General features: G+C 37.6%; 1 protein-coding gene across 7 annotated transcripts in view; it reads right to left on the bottom strand.

Annotated features, from left to right (window-relative positions):
• Positions 1–2,832: 2,832 nt before the first annotated feature.
• Positions 2,833–21,356, bottom strand: part of CASK (calcium/calmodulin dependent serine protein kinase) — a 228,485-nt gene continuing 209,961 nt past the window's right edge. For 5 of the 7 annotated variants that reach the window (XM_050915214.1, XM_050915213.1, XM_050915211.1 and 2 more), the window contains 5 exons: positions 17,112–17,192; positions 16,940–17,020; positions 12,816–13,018; positions 10,495–10,578; positions 2,833–4,246 (listed from right to left, as the gene is read on the bottom strand). In XM_050915214.1, the coding sequence (XP_050771171.1) occupies positions 4,070–4,246; positions 10,495–10,578; positions 12,816–13,018; positions 16,940–17,020; positions 17,112–17,192 (626 nt within the window). In that variant the 3' untranslated portion in view covers positions 2,833–4,069. The remainder of the gene's footprint in view (positions 4,247–10,494; positions 10,579–12,815; positions 13,019–16,939; positions 17,021–17,111; positions 17,193–21,356) is intronic. The other 2 variants (XM_050915216.1, XM_050915212.1) reach the window with 1 other exon arrangement.

Raw genomic sequence — 21,356 nt, forward strand, 5'->3', positions numbered from 1 at the left:
TTGCAGTGGAAGAGAATGGGACCAGAACTGTTTGCATCTAATATTTCAATCTAGATTTGCAAAAAATGTGAGCTTTGGCAGCATTTCCAAGTATTTGTTTAAATAATAGCATTCTGAAATAATTTCCTTAGAGAAAAGAATAAAAATGGAACAAATACTGAAGTTAGTCTGCGCATTAACTTTTCCTAATGGCTCTAGTATCCAGTTCCTGAAGTATACACTCCAGTTCAATGCTGCTCAGGCTGTAATGTCTCGTCTTGCTATGTTGTCCTTTCAAAATCAACTGAGTAACCTTGCTAATGAAGTTTCTGAAGTAGGTAGCAATATTTTCACTTAGAGGCTAGTGGCACAGCATCTTTCTTGACCCAAATCAAATAAAAAGAAAACCAATGCTAAAACATATGGAAGAATTCAGTTTTAGTGATGAGATTAAAAATGTCCCTCTGATTTTAAATAGTTGCATGCTGTGGGTTGCATGACAGTGGCCAGGATTGTCTGAACTAGGTTACCATTTCCATGCAATAATCTTACCACTCTGAGACATTGAATAACCTAGTGTACTTTTATTAAGTAAATGGAAGCAGAGGTTAATGAACATTTATTGGACCAACTTAACACCTTGAAATCACAGGCATCAGTCAGACTGAGAGGCAGCATACTGAGAAGATCAAGTTTTCTTTACAAATCTATGAGCCCCTGTACAAAAATAAAGTATAAAAGGGGCAAAGAGAAATATTTGTTTCTTCCCAATCCCAGGGCTGCTTCTGAGGTCACATTCAGCATAAATTTAGAGAAGTCCAAAAGGCGCTCTAAATCATGCAGTGATATTTACAGTACGAGGAGGACGCTTCTCCAGTTGGAGATTGGGGCGGGGGGGAATCATAACATTAGCTCTGCACCTGCATGAGTCTTCCCTATGGAAGCGAAGCTTCCAGCTGAATTTATGGCAGCCTTTTGCCCTCTATGTACCACACAAATAACAGAGACGCATCAGAAGGGTTTGGGCAGGGCAGGAGGCAGGGGAGGCGTGGATCGGGCAAACTGAGGAGTCCCGGACTTACTGAGCTTACTGGGCTGCTCGGTTCAGCTGTACTTAAAGCCTAAGGGGGTTCCGAGTTAATCTTTTGCTACTGAAGGTTCCTACAAGGAAAACAGTCTGTGGTAAAGAGGAGGCAGGACAGCATGCTAACGGATGTACTTTACAGTTTTTGTCTCTTGATAAAAGGCTATACAGTGAGAATAAACGAAACAAAGCTCTCCAAGTTAGTCTTTCTACTGTGTAATATTAACTGAATGGTAGCTCCACTTAAGAGAAGAAAAGCGTATTAGTTACATTAAATCACTACTTATTGTCATCTACATAAGGCAGAAGCACCCTCATGGGCCTTACGAGTTTTCTTTCCTTACAGGCTGGATACACAGAAACTCCAAGAAATTCACATTAACAGTCAAAAGTGTGTAGCCAAAACATTTATGGTGGACTATACCCGAATTATCAAAATTACTTTACCTGTTTAATGTCATAAACATTTGAGGTGAAGAATGTGTCACTGAAGTCACATACCAATGCTTACCAGAGAGGAAGTTTGTATTTCTAACATCAGAAACACTCCACTGCTTCATTTTCAGTAGGTCTTCCCATCTTTGTGCTTTACTGGGAAAAGAGGTAGTTTTGAGAGTGAATGAACCTGTCACTTCGATGAGCTCAGCTAGTCTGTAATACTACCATTGCAACAGCTGATCTTCAGGAACACCTGCTAAGGTTCATCCAGGACTAAAATGACATGGCACGACTACTTGAAAAATTACCTCTTACTCACTAAATAGTTCACAGTTCGCACCTATCTCCTTTTACAGGGGCTAAATTCAGAACAGATGAGCAGCTACTATTACTCCGATAGGTTCCCTCTTACTCGCTGGCGTGCTTACGTGAGGCCCACACAGACAGTTTCTCATCGGTTAGTTTCCAGCACTCCACAAACTACAAACTCAAGGGACTCGGTTACAGTACTTGTTTTGGGACGCAGTCGCAGAACTGTGATTCCAGCTGTAGCGTAAGTGGGTTCAGCAGGTGGGGTAAAGCGACGGATCAAGTCCCCTTCTGCGCTGCAGGCTGCAAGCTGTGCTGTCAATGTCGCACAAAACAAACACGTTGCCGGACCTGGCTGGATGGGATGCCTAGCTGGGCCTAGTTTTCGCCTAAGGATTTTACAAGAATAGAGATTTGACCACCCGACCTGCAGTAGGAGTAGGCAGAAGAAAATTAGCAACCTATGCACTTTATGGTAATTCCCCCTATGATAAAGGTTCAACTGTGAGAACCTTTTCTGATTACACGTGCAGTGGTCCCAAACAACTGGACCAGCCCACAGATCAATTCCAGCTGACAGGTCAACTGAGTATAAATCCTTTGAGAACACTGTATCATTTTAATCTAAACACTAAACTTCATACTATACAACAGCACAGCCAACCAAGCTTTGAAGATAAATCATTTTAAGGAACATCGTATTTCTGATGTTCCTAAAAAGAGGTGGCAATGCTTGCTTCTGTTAACCATTATCAGAAAAAAATGCAAACCATCTGGGCCAGTGAGAGCATGAAGAAGGGAAGCAAAACACCAGGTCAGCACATGGTTAAATTTCTTACTTGGCTCTGCTCTAATTCTAAATTAGTTGAACTTGTGCTTGTACAGGCGGAGCAGAGCCTCTGGAACAGACTACAGGCTGTGCCCTTACAAGGGCCTTCCCTTAACAGACTTTAAGAAACCTTTTCTCACTGCATGAGTCACTGATTTGTTCTTGAAACTCCCTGCAATGAAATGAAGGACCCAAAAGCATTTAATTGTTGAACACATAAAAGGAAGTATATTTAAAATAAAAAAAATTGGTCAGACTGTAGAGTCAATTACCATTTTAAAAGGAATTTACAGGGCTGTTGTAGATGAGTCTTTTGGAATAGTCAGTTTATCGCAATGCCTAAACTGGTTTCTTCATTGCACAGTATTTTCTTTTAAAATGTGTGCATTTTTAAACAATTACATACATATTAAAAATCAGCATTTCTTTGCTTAAACTTAATTAAAACGTTAATACTCTCAGACAACACAGATCTGAAATGGTGAAACCAGTAATTGCCCCCTCCCACCTTACAACAAATTAAATTGAGACAAAATTACAAACACATTTCACTACATGATTATTATTAATAAAAATCAGTTTTTTTTTTTTATAAAGTTGCCCAAAATGCAAGGGATGTGCATAGGTTTACAACTTAGTCAGAATAATATTTTACTTTATTCCCTTGGGTACGTGTTCCCATGAACGGAATGTACTTTGCTGTAGATTACAGGTTTTATCAACACAGATACACCAACGGCATGAACGCTTGCGACTGTCCACATGCATTAAGAGTCAAGACCCAATTTCAAATTTCTAAAAGTTTTACAGAGTTCTTCAAAGAGACAGTATCACATTATCTGGATGTTACACAAAAGTACTTAAAAATACTACCCTAGGGGGAAAAAAAAGCGAAAAAAGGCCTTTAAAATTATGAATTTGTTTCATAACCACTAGACTAATTACTTCAAATAAATAAAGGAAAGCAAAGTATTCCAATCCATAAAATCAGACTCTAAAAAGAATGTAGTGTTCCACCCCCAAGTTAAGGTAACAGAATCATATTATTATTACTATTAAAATAGATTATAGAAAGCAGCATCTATTTTGTGCAGTTTTTAGGGGCCTTTGAAATAAAAAGCTATGATTTCAAAAAATATAACATTCCAAAGGACTGAATAATACATATATTTAAAGATACATTTTATTAAAGTTTAGGAGAAATGATTAAAAAAAAGATACTGTCTCTTTAAATTAGTGTTTAATTTTTTTCCCCCTTCCTCCTATCTATTCGGACATGACAATAATTATATTTTAGGTCACACTACATCTAGGTAGTCTCTAGGGGCCAAGACCTGTTGACACAAGGTCAATAACGAAGAGGTTTTCCATGTATGAGGTGGTTCCCAGTAATGACAGATTTTTTTTTTTTCAATTCTCTTGTGACCGGTCTAGTAGACCCAGGAGACCGGGACCCACTGTGAGGCTGTACACACAAGCTCGATGGCTTCCTCCAGGTGTCTGATAGTTTCATCAATTTCATTGTTGATAATTGTTAGGTCAAAGTAGTGTGCATATGTTCTCTGTAAGATTTCAGACTCCTTCTGCAGGCGCTGAAGAGATTCGTCCTGTTCAGCGGTCAGAAAAGAAAATGGGAGAGAGAGAAGTTGGATCCTTTTGTACTCTTCTACAACAGCTCTCTAACTGTTGCTTACAGAGAAGGAAATGGGCAAAAAAGCCTTAGGGAGGCCTAGGTGGTTTAGATCCCCCACCTAAATCTATGGAAATCACACGGGAGAAATGGCACAATTTCTCTCTTGAAGCTGACATTCAAACAGCACTCGGTTATTGACATTACTTGAGACAAAACACAAGTCTAGCCTTAAAAAAGCAAGGCAGAGGATGGAAGCTTAGAAAAGCAGCACAGACACGAGCAACGGAGACCATATATGAATAAAACGTACAAAGTGCACAAATATGAGCTATTGGGCCTACGTCCAGGTAAGAACACGAGAAACAGGAGAGGGTATATTGTCAGGTATCAGCTGTTCCCGGTTTTGGTAATGTTTTCTGTTCAACATCAGTCTTCTGGGTCTACTTCCTTTAATAATCATTTACTGATAAGGAAGTTCTCACTCCGCATTACTCTGCGGTTCCTATTTCAGAGCATGCCGTTTCCAGCATCTCTTAGTGTGAGATCCTGAAGACAAACCATGCAGGTTCGTCAAGAACTGCGCTCAAGAAGGGCCAGCGACAGCAGACTGGTGCTCTCCATGGCTTTGTGTCAATGTCCTTACAGAAACAAGTGCATCCTCCTTTGTGGGTGTGCTACTGGGCTCTGTGCAGCCAGCAACACTACAGCGATGGGCTTTGTTAGTGAGGTCTGCCTTTCTGAGAGAATGGGATTGCAAAAGGCTTCTTTCTAGGGCTCTGCAGCAATTATAAGTTTGAATTTTCTTCCTGCAAATTCCCTTATAAATTAAAAAAAAAAAAAAAAAAAAAATCATTTGCTGCTTTCAGGAACCTTGAAATAGCCACAGGAAAGTAATCAAGTGCTTCCCGCCCCGCAGGTTTGGGGTGGATATGGGGCAAAACTACATATGAACAATATAGACTCCTGCTGCTCTGTAGTATCTATACGGTCACCCTACTTGGATCAATCAAGGGGATACACTTTATTATAACAGAGTTTTAGGCTGCAGGAAGTACAGACACAGTGCCTATAGCTGTTTTCACGAGAAATTATTCTGGGAACAGAATTTTATCCAGCTAATAAGAGACTCCCCCCCTCCCCTTTTTTCTGTTTAAACTTCCCAAGTATTTGTAATTACAGTGACAAGTAGCTGTGGAACAGCGGCTTTCAGGTCCTCTGAAGGGAACAACCTGCGCTGAGACAGTTCTCCTTCCCTGTAGCTACGAAACCAGCCACTTTTGGAGGAGAAGTTCTGTACCAAAGTTACAGTTCTGCTTCTCTCCTGAAGCTGCAGCCTCAAATGAGGGGGGGATGCTGCCTTCACTTCATAATCACTACAAATTTCATTCAAAGTCAGACAAATACTCCTCACATGCACTTCTGTACAAGGGATGCTCCTTGTATGGACCATTATGCATCGCCAGCGATGCCTGGAACTTCCGCAGAAAATACCAGTGCATCCAAATTTAATTTATGCTATTAACAGATCGGACAATATGGATCAATACTAATACTAAATATTTTTGTGAAACATTTCATGTGGCCCAGTGTCTTTAAGCAAAAAACCTAGTTAGGTAAACTGCCAGCTTCTCATAGATTCCAAGAGACATCAATTTATATCAGCAGAGAATCTAAACTTTTCTGCTTAAATTAATCTACAGAGGAAAAAAAAAATCATACTTGTCAAGCAGAATATTTTCAGTGTTTTAAATGTATCTAGCTAAGATTAATTTTATATTTAAAGCCAGTCTTAGCAAAATCATATTGCACCTTTAAAAGAGTTTTAATCTTATGGCACAAGGCTAACAGTACCTGAAAAATCCCCAGGAAGCCTCAGAGCTGTTAAGTCATTTGTAGCTTTTTAACGGCTATTCAGATTTCCCATCAGTGTCATCCTTACCTACAAGTATGAGAATGCACTTTTCTCACTAAAGCACCTATCTTACTGTGACTGACAAGAAAAATCTGAAAAACTTACAGCTATCTCATCTTAAAAAAAACAACTGGTAAGTAGAGAAGAATGAATACTAATATTTACCTTGCACACATTGATGTCACAAAACTAAGAGTTTCAAAAATTCATTAAATTTTAATATTTTTCTGATTTAGAGTCTCCTAGATCCAATTTTACTGGGATCAAAGTGGGCTGTATTTTGGAATATCTAAATTTCCTAGCCTGTTGGAAATGTAAAACATTACTTTTTTCATATACTTTTAGAGGCAGTAATAAGTTTGGGATAGGCCATTGCAGCAGTTTTCAAATAGGTTCAAACTTTCTCAAGTTCTGCAAAAAGAAAAGAGATTACAGTTCTTGATTTTTGTTTTATTCTGGGACCAAATTTCACCTGTGTTTGTGATAGAGTATCTATTTGTACATTCAAAACCACGTCAGACTTGGCTGTTTCCTCTGTGTCTGCAAGTCTTAAATGCCAAAATTCATCTTCGAAGCTAACACTTCCTCAAAATTTTTGCTGTAGTGAGTTCCTCTCAATTTATCTAAAATTTCTTAATTAAATTTTGAATAGTGAACATCCCAGATTGTTCTCCAAGAAGAATATTCTCCAGCAGTTGTGCTCTCAATAGTGTCAAGAAAGAAGATATTTATCAAAATGTTCAGCTAGCTGCAGACAGACACATGAATGGCCACAACTTCAGTAATTTCACATTTGGGAGCAGAACATCTGTCTTTTCTTCTTCCCTCAGCTCTCATGCAATAGGCGTTTTATGTGGGTCTAGTTGCAGCGTGTCCACTATTGGAACAGACTTTTCTTTCCTTTCACTAGAATTCAGTTCACTTTCCTAATCTCTCCTTCTCCACCATAGCTGGGACAGAAAGGAGTGAAACATGGCTTTTATCCATGCAGTCTCTCCCATGTGCATAATGGCCACCAGTGATGTCTTCAGTCTCTGAGGGCTGGGGTTTTTTTGGCCTTAAAGTACATAGGACAATAGCTGCTGCTTGTGACAGTCAAAGTACAGCCTAACAAATTACTAATATTCCCTTCTAAGGCTGTGAACAATGTATAAACACACCATCAGGCCTTTGCCTATTTTGCTCCAACAAAAAGAAATTCTCCTCAATTTAAACAGCTGGGGGACTGCAAACTTCTTAAGAAAAATTCCTTTTATTCTTTGGCTGTAGGAAGGGAGGAAGCATAGCTAAAATTCAGAAGAATTTGGCTCAATAAAGATTTACACATGGCTCAATAAAGATTTAGATCAAAAAAGTGGAGCCTGTCAACTCCTCTTTGCTGCTGTCTGGGCAATGGAAGGTAGAAAACAGCTGGAGGAAAGAGGAACTACTCCAGTGTTTCATGATATACTCTCTCCTCTCTCCGTTTTAGCACAGCAATAATCTGATTTAAGTTTCCTTCGTGATTACACAGGTGGGTACACTCTGGGAGATTTCCTATATATCATTTAAATTGGTTTTGTGCTTTGCAGAATTGCTCATAGTGCACTGCTATATTCAGTTGGAAAGCATAATATTTTGTCTCCTAACTCTTGCCGTGTGGTCCTTGATTATTGAGATATTTTGTGTGGTCTATGATAGGCTAAAGTGTCTCAAGAGAGATACTTTTAAGATTGGGCCTCTGCACTGATTTTACCACAAAGTTCAGATGTACAGCTGTAAGAGTAGAAATTTTATTCTCTAGATTCTTTTTACTAGCAGATAATTTTAGCGCAGATATCTGAAGTCATTATTACATTAAATTTTTATTCCAATGGTGAAAGCAATGTTGAATGGGAACGAGCATATCTACATTCTAAAACTACTGAAATAACCAGGACTACCTTGTCAGCCCCTAGCTGGTACTTACAGGCAATTTTCTGCACCATTTTGGCAGCTATGTACAATTAGTACGAGTGCAGGAAAATGAAAAGAAAAGCAAAGATGAAATTTAAGAAAACATAAGGGAGGAAAAAAGGACAGTAATTTACAGATGTGTTCTCAAAAAGCATAAGTAAAGTAAACAAAGCAGGATAAGAGGATAAACAGAAAGGGATAATCATTATGCAAATGAACCTTTCAAAAAGAAAGCATGAATGGGAAATATGAAACACACACTCTCCACCCTTGTTTGCTGCCTTGCAGGCTGCTAACACACAGACACAATTTGCATATCTCCCTTCATGCAGCCCAGTAAACCTTGGAAAATAGGATCCTGTATTCGGGTAAGGTCTGTTGCTATTGCCATTTCCTGCCCCTCCCTCTCCTTAAGTTTAATTGATTCATAAATTAGCATGCTTTATAAGTGTGGCCTCAGTTCAGCAATTCATGTGCCTGAGTGAAACCCTGCGTGCCCAGAGACTTTAGTCACAAGCGCTTAAAATAAAGACACAGTCTTACCGCATGAATGCAAATATTTAGAATGTAATACTTCTACTAATATTTCTTTGGCATGAACAAATATTTCCCCACCACTACTATAAAAGGTACATTTCTGTCCTCTTCCCAGCGTACCACAGAAAACATTTTCTCCCTCATATGAACTGTCCCAAATGTCTCTGTATTATATCCTACAGCTGGAAGATTAAAAGTTAAGTACACTGGCAGATGAGTGAGGCCAAGGAAGAGTATTTGGGAGCTGAGACACAGGTATGGAGGCAACAAACCCAGGCAATGACATAATTCCACAGGGTACCTGGCTGCCTGAGTGCTGCTGTAAGCACAATGCTTGCCTGACACATCCTAAGAACGATTCTAGCTATTTTTTAAGTGATGCCATGCCATTTGCTTGCACAAAGGCAAATTCAGTGTAGAATACAAAATTTCAGTATTTTTTCAAGTTCGTACTGATTTACAGCATACGCCAACACCAGCAGTTAGACAAACTGTCGCTTCACTAATATTGCAAATTGTGACGTTCTGAGAGCTCTTCGTCTGTACACTCGTGCCATTTACTAGTTAGGGTATGGGTCCATAAGACACAATGAAATGACATAACTTACTGCTGTGAAAGTTAAAAGATCCTTCTTCCCCCTCCCATCTCTCTTCCTGGCTATATGCTTTCACTGCTTGTTCTGGCATTGGTGCTTGTCAGAGCCTTTGTGAGCCGCTTGAAAACTGACAAAAATCCAGTTTAGAGCTAAAGTAGCTCACTAAAGGATCTGGTAAGTGCCATGGCCCTGGCAGTACATGTTCCAGAAGCAAGTTAGAGAGAATCACTCCCTTCAGCAACAGCGAACTACTAGTATGCCTCAGCCGCCAGTAAAATTGCAGCTCGAGGCCAATATTTTTTACTCTCCACTTGCTATTTAATAATCATTCAGGGTATTTGCCTTTAAATATGTTTGCCTTGTTCCTTATTTTCCTCCAAGTCTCTGCAGTGATGTCATAGTTTCATACTTATGATATTGTAATTACATTTCTATAGAAACAGGCTGTAGAGACAGGGCTTCTGACTTTATTTTTGTGTGATCAAGGAGACATCTAGGAGATTTGGAACAGATTTATGGTCAAATCCAATTGATTAAATACCTTAATATTATGGTTTAAAAAAGGCTGAGCAGATAAAGTGTTTGTATAAATACCGTTTGCCCTGTTGTGAGCTAAATCCAGAATTGCTTGATATCATCTTTGAAATCAGTAGCAAACTGCAGAGCGGATACTTTATAAAAACTAAGTAGGAAATTCAGGATGTGGACCTCCATGAATACTTAACATTATTCCACAAGCAATTACCCCTTTGGTCAAAGCTTCCAATCCTTAGAGAACAGTCTTCGAAATTAATAAGCCTATTTCTGATATATATTTGCTGTACAGAAAAAATACTAAAAGATAAAGGTGGGATGACAGCACAGTCACACACACCCATTTCTTCAGGTCAGGCCAGCTGTAACCTAGTGCTAGCATTGCAACTCAGAATTGAGTAATTTGTGCTAATGATTTGTCAAGGATTTGGAAATGGATCTTTGAGCTAGGGCAGGGAATGAAATAAAAGAATATGTATTTTTAGAATACATCATGTGGATCCTTCAACTTGAAGTTCATATTTTGAATTAGAAAAATCAGTTAATAAACAATAAATACATCTCAATCAACATAATAATGCTGCCATACAACTTACTTTCTGCCTCTCCATTTACAGACAAGGAAACAATTAAAGAGTCTTATCTGCATATTTGAATCTCATCCTTAATTCTGTCTCTGATAGGACATCAGATTGCAACATGCCATACCTCGTTAATGCCTGGGGTAATCGTAGGTGCAGCAATAAAAACAACAAAAGGAGCAAACTCTGCAGTTCTCAGGACCTTCAATGCCTAGGTGAAAAAAAATCAGAGACTTTAGAAGAATCCCCCAACAATCAATGTGAAATAAGTATAGTCACACAAGCAAAAGATACAAAATCATGATTTATCAATGCTGGTACTTGTTTTTAACTGATCTGGAGTCAAGACCTTAGTAATACAGACACGTAACTTTTTGCATTATTTTACATTTTTGGTGGTCAAGCTGTATATTTATCCTTAATTAAAGTGAGTTTTCAAGACAATGAAAGCTTTAGCATTTTCAGAGAGGTTCTTCCTATGCAGTCTCAAAGATTGCACAATTCTGTTTGCATTTAAATTGAATGATTAACACCAGGTAAAAAAATTCAGTCACGCCATAAATAGGGAAAAGAGCCAACTGTATTTTAGAATAAATATTGATTAGAATATCATTTTTTGTCTTTTTCTACCAACCAACACTTTTTTATTATTATTTTCTGAAACAAATGAAAATGTGATGTGAGAGGTTTGACGTTTTTAAACAGTAAGCATAGTGAAGTTTTTAAAAAGTGAGCATAGCACTAATGCAGTAAATGCAGCACCAATCTCCTGAACCAAATCTATGCAAAAGAAAAGAGTTCTCATTAAAAAGTTGACTTAGTCATGATTTACTGAGTGACACACAGAGCTGCCATACATGAAACTTTGGTACAGATCCAAGCTAGACTGAAGTGCAGGACAGCAAGTAAACATACCTCAGCTGAACTCAAATGGATGGACAAGATAAAGTAAGACTACTAAAGGTCAGTCTTTTTTTGTTCCTTCCACTTCCTGTCTTCTCCCAAGTTTTTTTTCTTTTTTTTAAAAAACAAACAAAAAACGCACCACAATCCATCCTTTTCCCAAGCTAAAGAGGTTTCATCTCTGCTGCTTGAAACCCACCTATATATATCATTTATGCCAACCTCCTCTAAACAAGAGATAAACCCCATATGTGAAAGTCAAGAAAACTCACATAACTAAGAGTACCCAAGGGAAAACAGGCAAGCAGTGTAAGGTAACTAAGTCCACAAACAGGTTGGCCTTAATGAGCTGAGATGGATGCATGAGGAAGCTGGTTAAGAAAGAGGCTTGCTAGACACGTGCTGGAGGATGTGTAGCAAAGGTGGCTGTTACCAAATGTAAATATATCGTAACAAAGATTAAAACAGCTTCTGAGAATTGTAATGCTTCTGAATAAAGCAAGTTGAAAAGGTTTATCAAGAGAGTTTGCTTTTAACAGCTGCTCTGTTTGAACTAACTATAAATGCTGCTCTCCCTGAAAACTGTTAAATGTGGGATTTTATTTTTCAGAACAGCACCCCACCAACATACTATGTGAACTGTCCTAAATAATTTAGTTGGGTATCTTATTTCTGTTATGAAGCTCTTAAAGAATTTGAACTTCTTGAATCCATTCACAAAGAAGAAAGAAGGCAGCAAATTTAAATAGATAACACTGGTCACAATTTTAATTTGTCTTTCCTCCCGTTTCCTTCAATCTGCTAGAACTATATAAACATCACATTTGTCCATATTCATGTTGTTCCACTTAACAAAACAAATAAACACATCCCTGTGAATTGAAAGTCATGACTACATGGATGCTTCAAAGGAAACATATCAGAATTTTCCACTGAAGATTTTATATAATGAATGAACAAACTACTAGTGTTTCTTGAAGAGCCTGATTTTCCTTCTTCCTCTTCCGAAAAGTATAATACCGCAACACAGAAAGGAGTTTATAAAGTAACAACACTGATCTGGTCATTGTGCAAACAGGATCAATATCGGTGATTGACCACAAATGTTTCTGACCATGCTCAATAGTGATATGGAGCCAAGAGTCAGTTAGGAACAAGATTACTCTCTAATACAGCATCAAAGAGAAATTTTTGAAAATATTGAAACATTACTCCTGGCAGGCAATGACAATCACTTGTTTTGATGTGTTTCACTGGACATGAGGCTAATATAGTAAGAAGTTACACGGTAAGTAGATTTTCAAGCTACAGTGGTTGCATACCAAGCTAAACTATGAATTTGTTTCTGCTGTACGTTCTTCTAACCAGATGATTACCAGAATTCTACTTCACAGATTGATACCTTGGTGTTCCAAGGACTTTTGCTCCACATTACTGTATGCATTACTTATCTCGTGTGCAATCAATAAAAATAAATATATCTCAATAAAATAACGTTGAAGGATTTGTGATGAGTCCCATTTTCATATACTTCTAATTAGTTACCTGAGGTTCTACATCAAGTATTGCAATTAGTCCCTGCTCATGGATCTTTCGTATTGTTTCCAGTTTTGTCCCATACATTGCATCCTCATGGCTGCCATATTCCAAGTATTCATTGTTTGATATATCCTGCATCATTTGGTCATGTGATACAAAGTAGTAATTTTTCCCATTTTCTTCATCTTTCTTTGGAGGTCGGGTTGTGTCTGAAAATACAAAATATTTTTAGTACAAAAGCAATATTAAGCTTATATATAGCTTTTTGTTTGGTTTAGCAATACTTATTCACTGATTGATGACCTGTCAAATCACATATAGAACAACAAAGCATGAGCTCAAGGTAGGCGGAATGACAGGGGCTGGGAAAAGCAAGAGTCTGGGGGATGTGTGTTGGGAAAAGCAGGAGATGAAGGGATGTGGAAAAGGTAAAAATCAAAAGGTAACAGAGGAAGAACAGAAGGTCATAAATAATGTTTACCTGGTCAAGACTATAAGACTCTATCAGATCTCACAGTTTTTATAGTTTCTAAACAATTCGATTAACATCTCCATTTTACCCCAGGGGCCAGTACTGGGTCCAATCCTGTTCAATATCTTCATTAATGATCTGGATGATGGGGTAGAACTGTACCCTCAGCAAGGATGCCAATGATACAAAACTGGGAGGAGTGGCTAATACACCAGAAGGTCGTGCTGCCATCCAGAGGGACCTTGACAGGCTGGAGAAACAGGTTGACAGGAACCTCATGAAATTCAACAAGGGGAAGTGCCAAGTCCTACACCTAGGGAGGAACAATCCCATGCACCAGTACATGCTGGGGGCTGACCAGTTGGAAAGCAGCTCTCCAGAAAAGGCCCTGTGGGGGGTCGTGGTAGACGCTCAGTTGAACGTGAGCCAGCAATGTGCCCTTGTGGCAAAGAAGGGCTAAAGGTATCCTGGGCTGCATTAGACAAAGTATGGGCAGCAGGTGGAGGGAGGTGATCCTTCCCCTCTACTCAGCACTGTGAGGCCACACCTGGAGTGCTGCATCCAGTTCTGCGCTCCCCAGTACAAGAGAGACATGGACATACTGGAGAAAGTCCAGTGAAGGGGCACTAAGGGACTGGAGCATCTCTCCTATGAGGAAAGGCTGAGAGAGCTGGGACTGTTCAGCCTGGAGAAGGGAAGGCTCAGGGGATCTCATCAATGAGTACAAATGTCTCAAGTGAAAGTGTAAAGAAGATGGAGCCAGTCTCTTTTCAGTGGTGCTCAATGACGGGACAAGAGGTAATGGGCACACACTGAAACACGGGAGCTTCCGTCTGAATGTAAGGAAACACTTTTTCACTGTGAGGGCGACTGAGTGCTGGCACAGATTGCCCAGAGAGGTGGTAGAGTCTCCATCCTTGGAGATATTCAAAAGCCACCTGGACATGATCCTGGGCAACTGGCTCTAGGTGGCCTTGCTTGAGCAGGGGGGTTGGACCAGATGACCTCCAGAGGTAGGGATCTCAACCATTCTGTGATTCTGTAGGCCATCTGCTCCTCTTTTCCCCACAGGCACGCTGATACCCACTTGCTTCTCTTTCTTCTAATATTCCCTCACAAACTGATTTACTGTCATATTTTTCCACTATCATATTTATGTTGGTGACATATCTGAAACACCACATCTCTTCCCTATCTAATCCCACATCTTCCAACAACCCTATCATAATTTCAAACAAGGTATCCAAAAATTGAACTCATCTTCTAATTATACCTATTACTGTTCTGAAGATTAATGAGCAATGTTCTGAGTATTAATTAGCATATTTCAAAGATGCAAACTTCTATAGAAATATTATAGATCACAGTTATTATTTTAAGGAATTCAAGAACAATGGATTATATAAACCATATAATATCACTCACTGCTGCCCTGTGTCTACTGAACTTACTCTTATATTTCCCCTAAATCTTCTTCTTTTGTAAAAACATTTCTGTATTTTCCTTTTTTTACTTAAATTCTTATGAGGTTTTCTTCTTGAGTGTGAAAGTGTAAGTCTAAAAAGTGGGTGAGGGCCTGATTACTTGTGGTCAAGAGAGATGAAAGCTACTTAACAATAACATACTTTTTGAATGTATTGCTTCTGCAGACCTATGTGGTAAGAGATGTACGGCCTACTAATCCTTTTAATTAACTACCATTGTTTGTGACGTGACCTTTACGATCAGGTTTTCAGGAGGTAGATAATTTATTCATTAAGCATTCCCCAAAACTCCACACCCAACTTAAGGCCTATCTCAAAAGCTACCTACTCCTATCATGGTTTTGTAAAAGAATGCAGAAAATGCAGCAAAATCCATCCCTGAGTGTCGGAGAGAATAAGTTCAATTACCTAGAGTCAGCTGAAAGTCAGATCAGGTTCCCATAATACTTAAAGAGTATGTGATATATTTTATATGATCTATTTATATCACTAACATAAGGAACTAATTTAGGTCTCTAAACACCAGCATAAAGTGCTATGTTAAATGCCCTAAATGCCTTAAATCTGAAACATCCATACAGGACTATTAGATATAACACAGGAATTAAAGGAGACCATTGCTCTTCTGGAGTGGGGCTGGAGGTCAGGTGATGTCTAAAACCAGCATCTAAACATCATACTGATGCTTAAGCACCTGAATTTCATCCTGATTTGCAGTCTAGTCTTGTTAGTCTTCTTATATAATCAGTAAAGCAATTTCAGTGCTTCCACAGAGCAGGAACCTAATGCAGACAATCTAAGGCATGGTCGTCGTGGTACAGGTGAGTCCATTTTAATAGGTATTTGAAGATAAAATAACCAGTTCAGCTTCTACCTCCCCACAGCAATACAGTTAGTACTTGAGAGAGATGGGGTGAAAAGAATACTGTAAAACATTTATTACTCTTTTAGTTCTTTGTAATGGAGAACATATCTGCTGGGTTACTACTCCCTTTCCCCCATATAATCTTGTCTGTATTGAATAACATAGGTACAACGTACATCACATACTCCTGATACTGCACTTTTAAAGTGTCTAATCCAGGATTTTAGTGTCTAGATATAAACAGTAGTGTGACAAACAGTGCAGTTTCACATTGCTGCTGGGGTGATCTAATGGCTCATGCTTTCAAAAGGGCTAGGTCTTTCTGTTTTCCTTCTGCTGGCACTGGTCTTATGTCTAACTCCTTAGTGAGCAAGCCTCGGGAACTTAAATCAGCAGCCAACTAATCCTTTTCCCCTTCCAAATAGGTTTACAGATAAGTTCTCAAAAATAATACTTTCTAGCAACAACAAAATCCTTATAGGTAGAAAAATACCTAAGTGCAATTTTAAAGTAAAGCACCAACAATGTATAAAGAAAATTATATTAATGCGTAACGGTCATCAGTGTCACTTCTGAGCCATGTATGGTGTTTCTGAAGTCAGCCTGAAATAGAGTGGACAGAGTTAGCTGCTGGATGCTCTTGTTTCAGAACGCCTAGCTTGAGGAAAAAGGGTGCATCTCCAAGAGATCGTGTAGTAGGATATGCAATTCCTGCCATGGTATTGATAGAGATTGTCATGAAGGGAAAACACTCCTGTGCTCTTTGTAACAACCCACTTGTAAGCAGAGACGTTAATTGCGTTTTCTTTTCCTTATTGTCATCTCTGGAAACTTAAAGTTATTTTAGTATAATACCAGTCCTGAAGGCTAGGCTGTGAAAAGTAGTTTAAAACATTCAGATAAGGTACACATTAAAAGTTTCTAAATCCAGTTTATATTTCTTCTCACGGGAATTATGCACTGTTTTAAACGTCAAGGCTGTTCTAGTCTTACCTGAACTGTAAATGTAAAATTAGCACAGAAAAATGAAAAAGGTTTTAGCCTTCATTCTAAATTACAAACATTTGGGGTAGAGAGACGTATGCTTAACAAGAAGTTTTGTGAATACTAAGAAACATTCGATGTAAAAGTGGTGCTACTTACTACCCCCCTGAAAAAACCAAAAGAAGAAATATACGCAGTCCTATCACAGTTCCCACCTTTAAGATAGGATACGTCTCAGCAGAACTGAACACATGTAGTAATACAATGGGTGGGTTGTCAAGGATGATACAAACAATTTTGCAGTACATTGAACATTGCTACTTACGAGGAATGGGGTAAGCAAATCTGTCCGGGTGTTTTGTGATGAGTGTGTTTTTTATGTGTCTTCTTCCAACACCGTGTGCACCTAATCCAGAACACAAAAATGAGTTATAAATTTTCCACCAGAAGGGGTTCAAAACTATGCTGTTATGTTCAGAATAATAACTCAAAATTACCTAGTAAGACTAGTGTTTTCCTTTTGAATGCTGGCAGTTTTACTACTTCTTCATATGTGACGAGATCTAATTGATCAAACACTAAAATACAAAAGAAACCCCCACAGGGATAAGAAAAAAAGGCATATTAAGGGTGATAATTAATTGTGCTACAAATTATAATTTTAGCAAGTTTTAGATTTACAATACAAAGTAATATGTTATGGAAAATAAACCCATTTCATTATGCAATTTTAACAAAAGTGTTCATTTAAAAAACTGTTAAAAAGCAATAACAAAGCTACTGAAATGCTCAGGAAAGTTTGCATGTCCTTTCATGCAGTATTCAGCAGACCACAAAAATTAGCTAAAATGGCATGCCATTCACGTTTGCATTCCTAAGAAATAGCAATACTAAAGAAAAATCTGTAGACAGTAACCAACATGAATACAATATGAGAACATCTATTTACAGTAAAGATAGGGATACTTTCATAATCATGTTTTAACAAGATCTATGAGAAATGTATAGAGAAGAGTGTTAATACTTTGCGGTATTTATTCTTCAAAACTACCACCATGTTAATTGTAATTAGAGTTCTCTTTAAACACACGTGCTAGTTAAATTGACATGCTTTTAAAGCTTGTTACAGAATGAAGAATTCTAATGAAAAGTGATGGCATTACATAAAAGAACCTCCACCATATTTAGGGAAAAATTGTAAAAGTATTATTTCGGAAATAATTTCAACTGCAGTTGAAATTGGATGAACTCCACCATGCCTATCAATCTGTTGTCAATTGCCAAGGTATATAATGATTGACAAATCAAGTTTTGTTCATTAAAACCAGCTTATTCCTCCTGTGCCCAATAACACAACATCTCTGGTAATTCTCGCAGAATTCTAATGAAAAAAGAAGTCAGGAGGCCGTTAATTATATTTATAAAGATTACAGCAATCAGCAATTGTGAGCAGAATAATGAACAAGAGTTTTCAGTTCTGTATTTATGCATACTATAAAAAGAAGGGAGGAGAGACTGCATCTAAAGTATGGGATCTTTGAGTGTTTCCAAGTCCTAAGCTGGGGTATTCACTTCAACTATATCCCATCCATCTTTTAGGATGAGTCTGGATATATCCCTCTCCCCCTATCCAAAACCCCTTAGGAAAGAAGGCAGTGGCGGGAGCTTTAGTTTGCTTGCTCCAGAAGTCCCCAGCCACCAAGATCAGCATTAAGACTGTTGGAGCCTACCAGAAAGCACATGCTCTTTGTACTAAGGTCCCAGTTAAAGGAGCAAAGGATTTAACTTAATGTATTTTTTTTTAATAGGGCAGATTTTTCAATTCAACGGCAGTCTTTCTACCCTAGAGAAAAAGTACAACTACTTCAATTTGGTCAAACTACAAATTAGTCAGTTGACATACTCAACTCTTTAAGACCTTGAAAAGATACAGATATGAAAACTTCCTAGTCCATTTGAAGCATTTTGAATTTCATCCTAAATAAGAATCTCTTTCAACCTTTCCCCAAATATTACAAGCAAGAATTTAGTAATATTTTTCTTCCATTCCACAAAGATGGAATTCTTACTACTGTCCTTTTTGCAACTTCACACTATTTAAACTAATTAATAATTCATTTCATATTAGAAAGGGTTAAAGATCTACATGTTAAACAGTTTTACCATTCTAACCATCTAGGCCTGCAAGTATCTTTTCCAATTAAAAAAAAAAAAAAAATTAAAAAAATCAATCCTTTATTTTCTTCTTGAACAAAACCACATTATGTTAGATACAAACAACAGGAACAAACAACAGAAATGATACATATTAATGCCTTCATCGCAAACTAGCAGCATGGAGAAGATGTGTCTCAGTCTACATGGATTTAACTAATGATTGTAGGGTTTTCAAATGCAAAAGAAAAAGGATTAATTTTTTAATATACGCAAGATATGAGGAATACAGGGCACATTTAAAGACTGAACTTTAATGCTTCTGTGTTACTAGCTAATAAAGAAAAGGAGTTCTTGAAAGGAAACAGTAAGAAGCAAATAAAGAGGCATTGTCACTTGACAGGTTACTTACATGCACAGAGGCCATTGGGAGTAAGACAGCATGAAAAATGTACAGGGGTCATTGAGATATGGCTTGTAATATATTAGTAAAATAAAAAGTATATGCACAAAATAAACTTTACCATGCAATAGTCTAAACACAAGGCAAATAAATCACATTAAGAAATGATAAACATATTTTATAAAAGCTTGGCAATTTTCTACGTTATGCATAATACGAAGCATAGTTCTAGCATGTTCTAAAGAGTGTTCTTTTATGAAGTCCTGCAATAACATTTCAGTAAAATAAATAAAAAAAATGTATCTAGATATCACTGCAGTATATCTCTAGAGCATTTATAAAAGTGTCAGTGAACCTAATAATGAAAAACATTTAATTTTTTTCTGTGACCTTTGGTTTAAAACTGACTTTACAATGATAAGATGTATGATTGTGAAATTGTCTCTCGAAGGACACAGTAGTCTAATATCAAGTATGGAGGAAAGAAAAACGGGATGATATTTTTCTTGTAAAGGAGAATATATTTGCTTTTAATTATAAAAAGTAACTGAAATATTCTCCTCTCTACTTCATAAACTATGTCTGATTTGCAGAGTAATTTCATTTCTAGTTCCAGTAATATTCAAATATATCACACCAAAATCTTAGCTCTCAAATCATTAGCTAGCCACACAAATCTTAGTTGACTATGAAGTATTTTACCAGGTCATTTCTCAGCACCCCACTTCAGTCTCATCCCAAAGACAAAAATAACAGGGAAGTCCCAATGGATTACATACTGCTAAATGATTTATTCAATTTTATACTACGATATAAGAGAAATAAATTCTACTTTCTTGCAAGAGCACTATGTTGACATCTGGATTAGACTTCTCAGTTCCAAATTAATTATACTTATTTTGGATCCAACAGAAGAAAAAATCTGGTTTTTATTCTGAGACAGATGCCCTGAAAGCTTGCAAAAGCCAGTGTTGCCATATTTCTGACTAACAATACCAGACGTGATGGAGAGGTTCAGAGAAGGTAAATTCAGTACCACCTTAGTTAAACTCATGTGAGCACCATAGCATATCAGTGAACCTCTTTATATCCTACATTTGGCATCATTCCCTGGAATATTACTGGCATCACCTTTAATACCTCAAGGACACTAAGATCAATAAACATTTCTAGGAGAAATCTTGATTCCAATCTGTGCTTTCATTAACTTTTTGACTTCTTAGGGGGAAGGGGAAGTGTCAGATAGTATTCTGAAAAGAACAGTTTCTTTTATGGTCATTATGATAATTTTTAGTGTTCATGTTTCTGATTTTTGGCAAACACTGTGCTCTGATGTTAAGTGACTAACGGCACTGATGATGGTAAGCACTAAGGCAGGCAAACTGTGTGACTCAAAGTGCTGTCAACCTTCTCCAAAATGTCTCCCCTACATCAAGATAGGAAAGTCTAGATTACCTTCCTTTCAAGGATTTGATACAAAGTCTTTGAGCTAGTTTTGCTCCTAAAGTATTGCCTGCTTCTTCTCCTTCCCTGGACTTCCTCTTTCCTTTGCTTATTCCTTTGTAGCAAGCCATACTTAGTCACACGGACATTATTAACTATGTAGTTGCACTGTGAACTGTGTTAAGAAATGTATCTGCCCTAAAGAAAAAGAATCAATGTTTTTTGTTGGGTTGTTCTTCAGTCAATCCAGTCAACAGCATGGCCACGCAAAGTTATACTGCCACAACTGAAAGGAGTAGCAATGCTGTGGGAATGTATGCTGGGAGCAATTGATAACACTTTAAAACCAGTATTGTCAAAGACTTTAGGTCATAAAATACAGTTTATTCTCAACACTTTTGTTAAGGTCATAATTAGTAAAACATGGTTTAGTGCTACTGCAATGAAGTGGAAACATTAAAACAACCAGAATATTGAACCAGTAAAAGGAAGAAAACAAAGCTTTCTATCTCTACTTGTAAGGGTTTTCAGGGTAACAAGTAATTTTGTATTTAACTGTGAACATCTTAAATGTGATGGTGAATTAAGGAGTATAAATGACAATTACTGTTCTTTGACTTTCTTAGATTTTATTTTCAAATGACTTAAGTAAACGTAAGTTCTGTAGTATTGATATATTATGAGCTCTTATACTGCACACAGATTGTACAGGTAAGGAGAAATGTGAAAATACAGATTTATA

Source organism: Gymnogyps californianus, chromosome 1, assembly GCF_018139145.2.
Source record: "Gymnogyps californianus isolate 813 chromosome 1, ASM1813914v2, whole genome shotgun sequence".
In the NCBI taxonomy this organism is placed as follows: domain Eukaryota; kingdom Metazoa; phylum Chordata; class Aves; order Accipitriformes; family Cathartidae; genus Gymnogyps; species Gymnogyps californianus.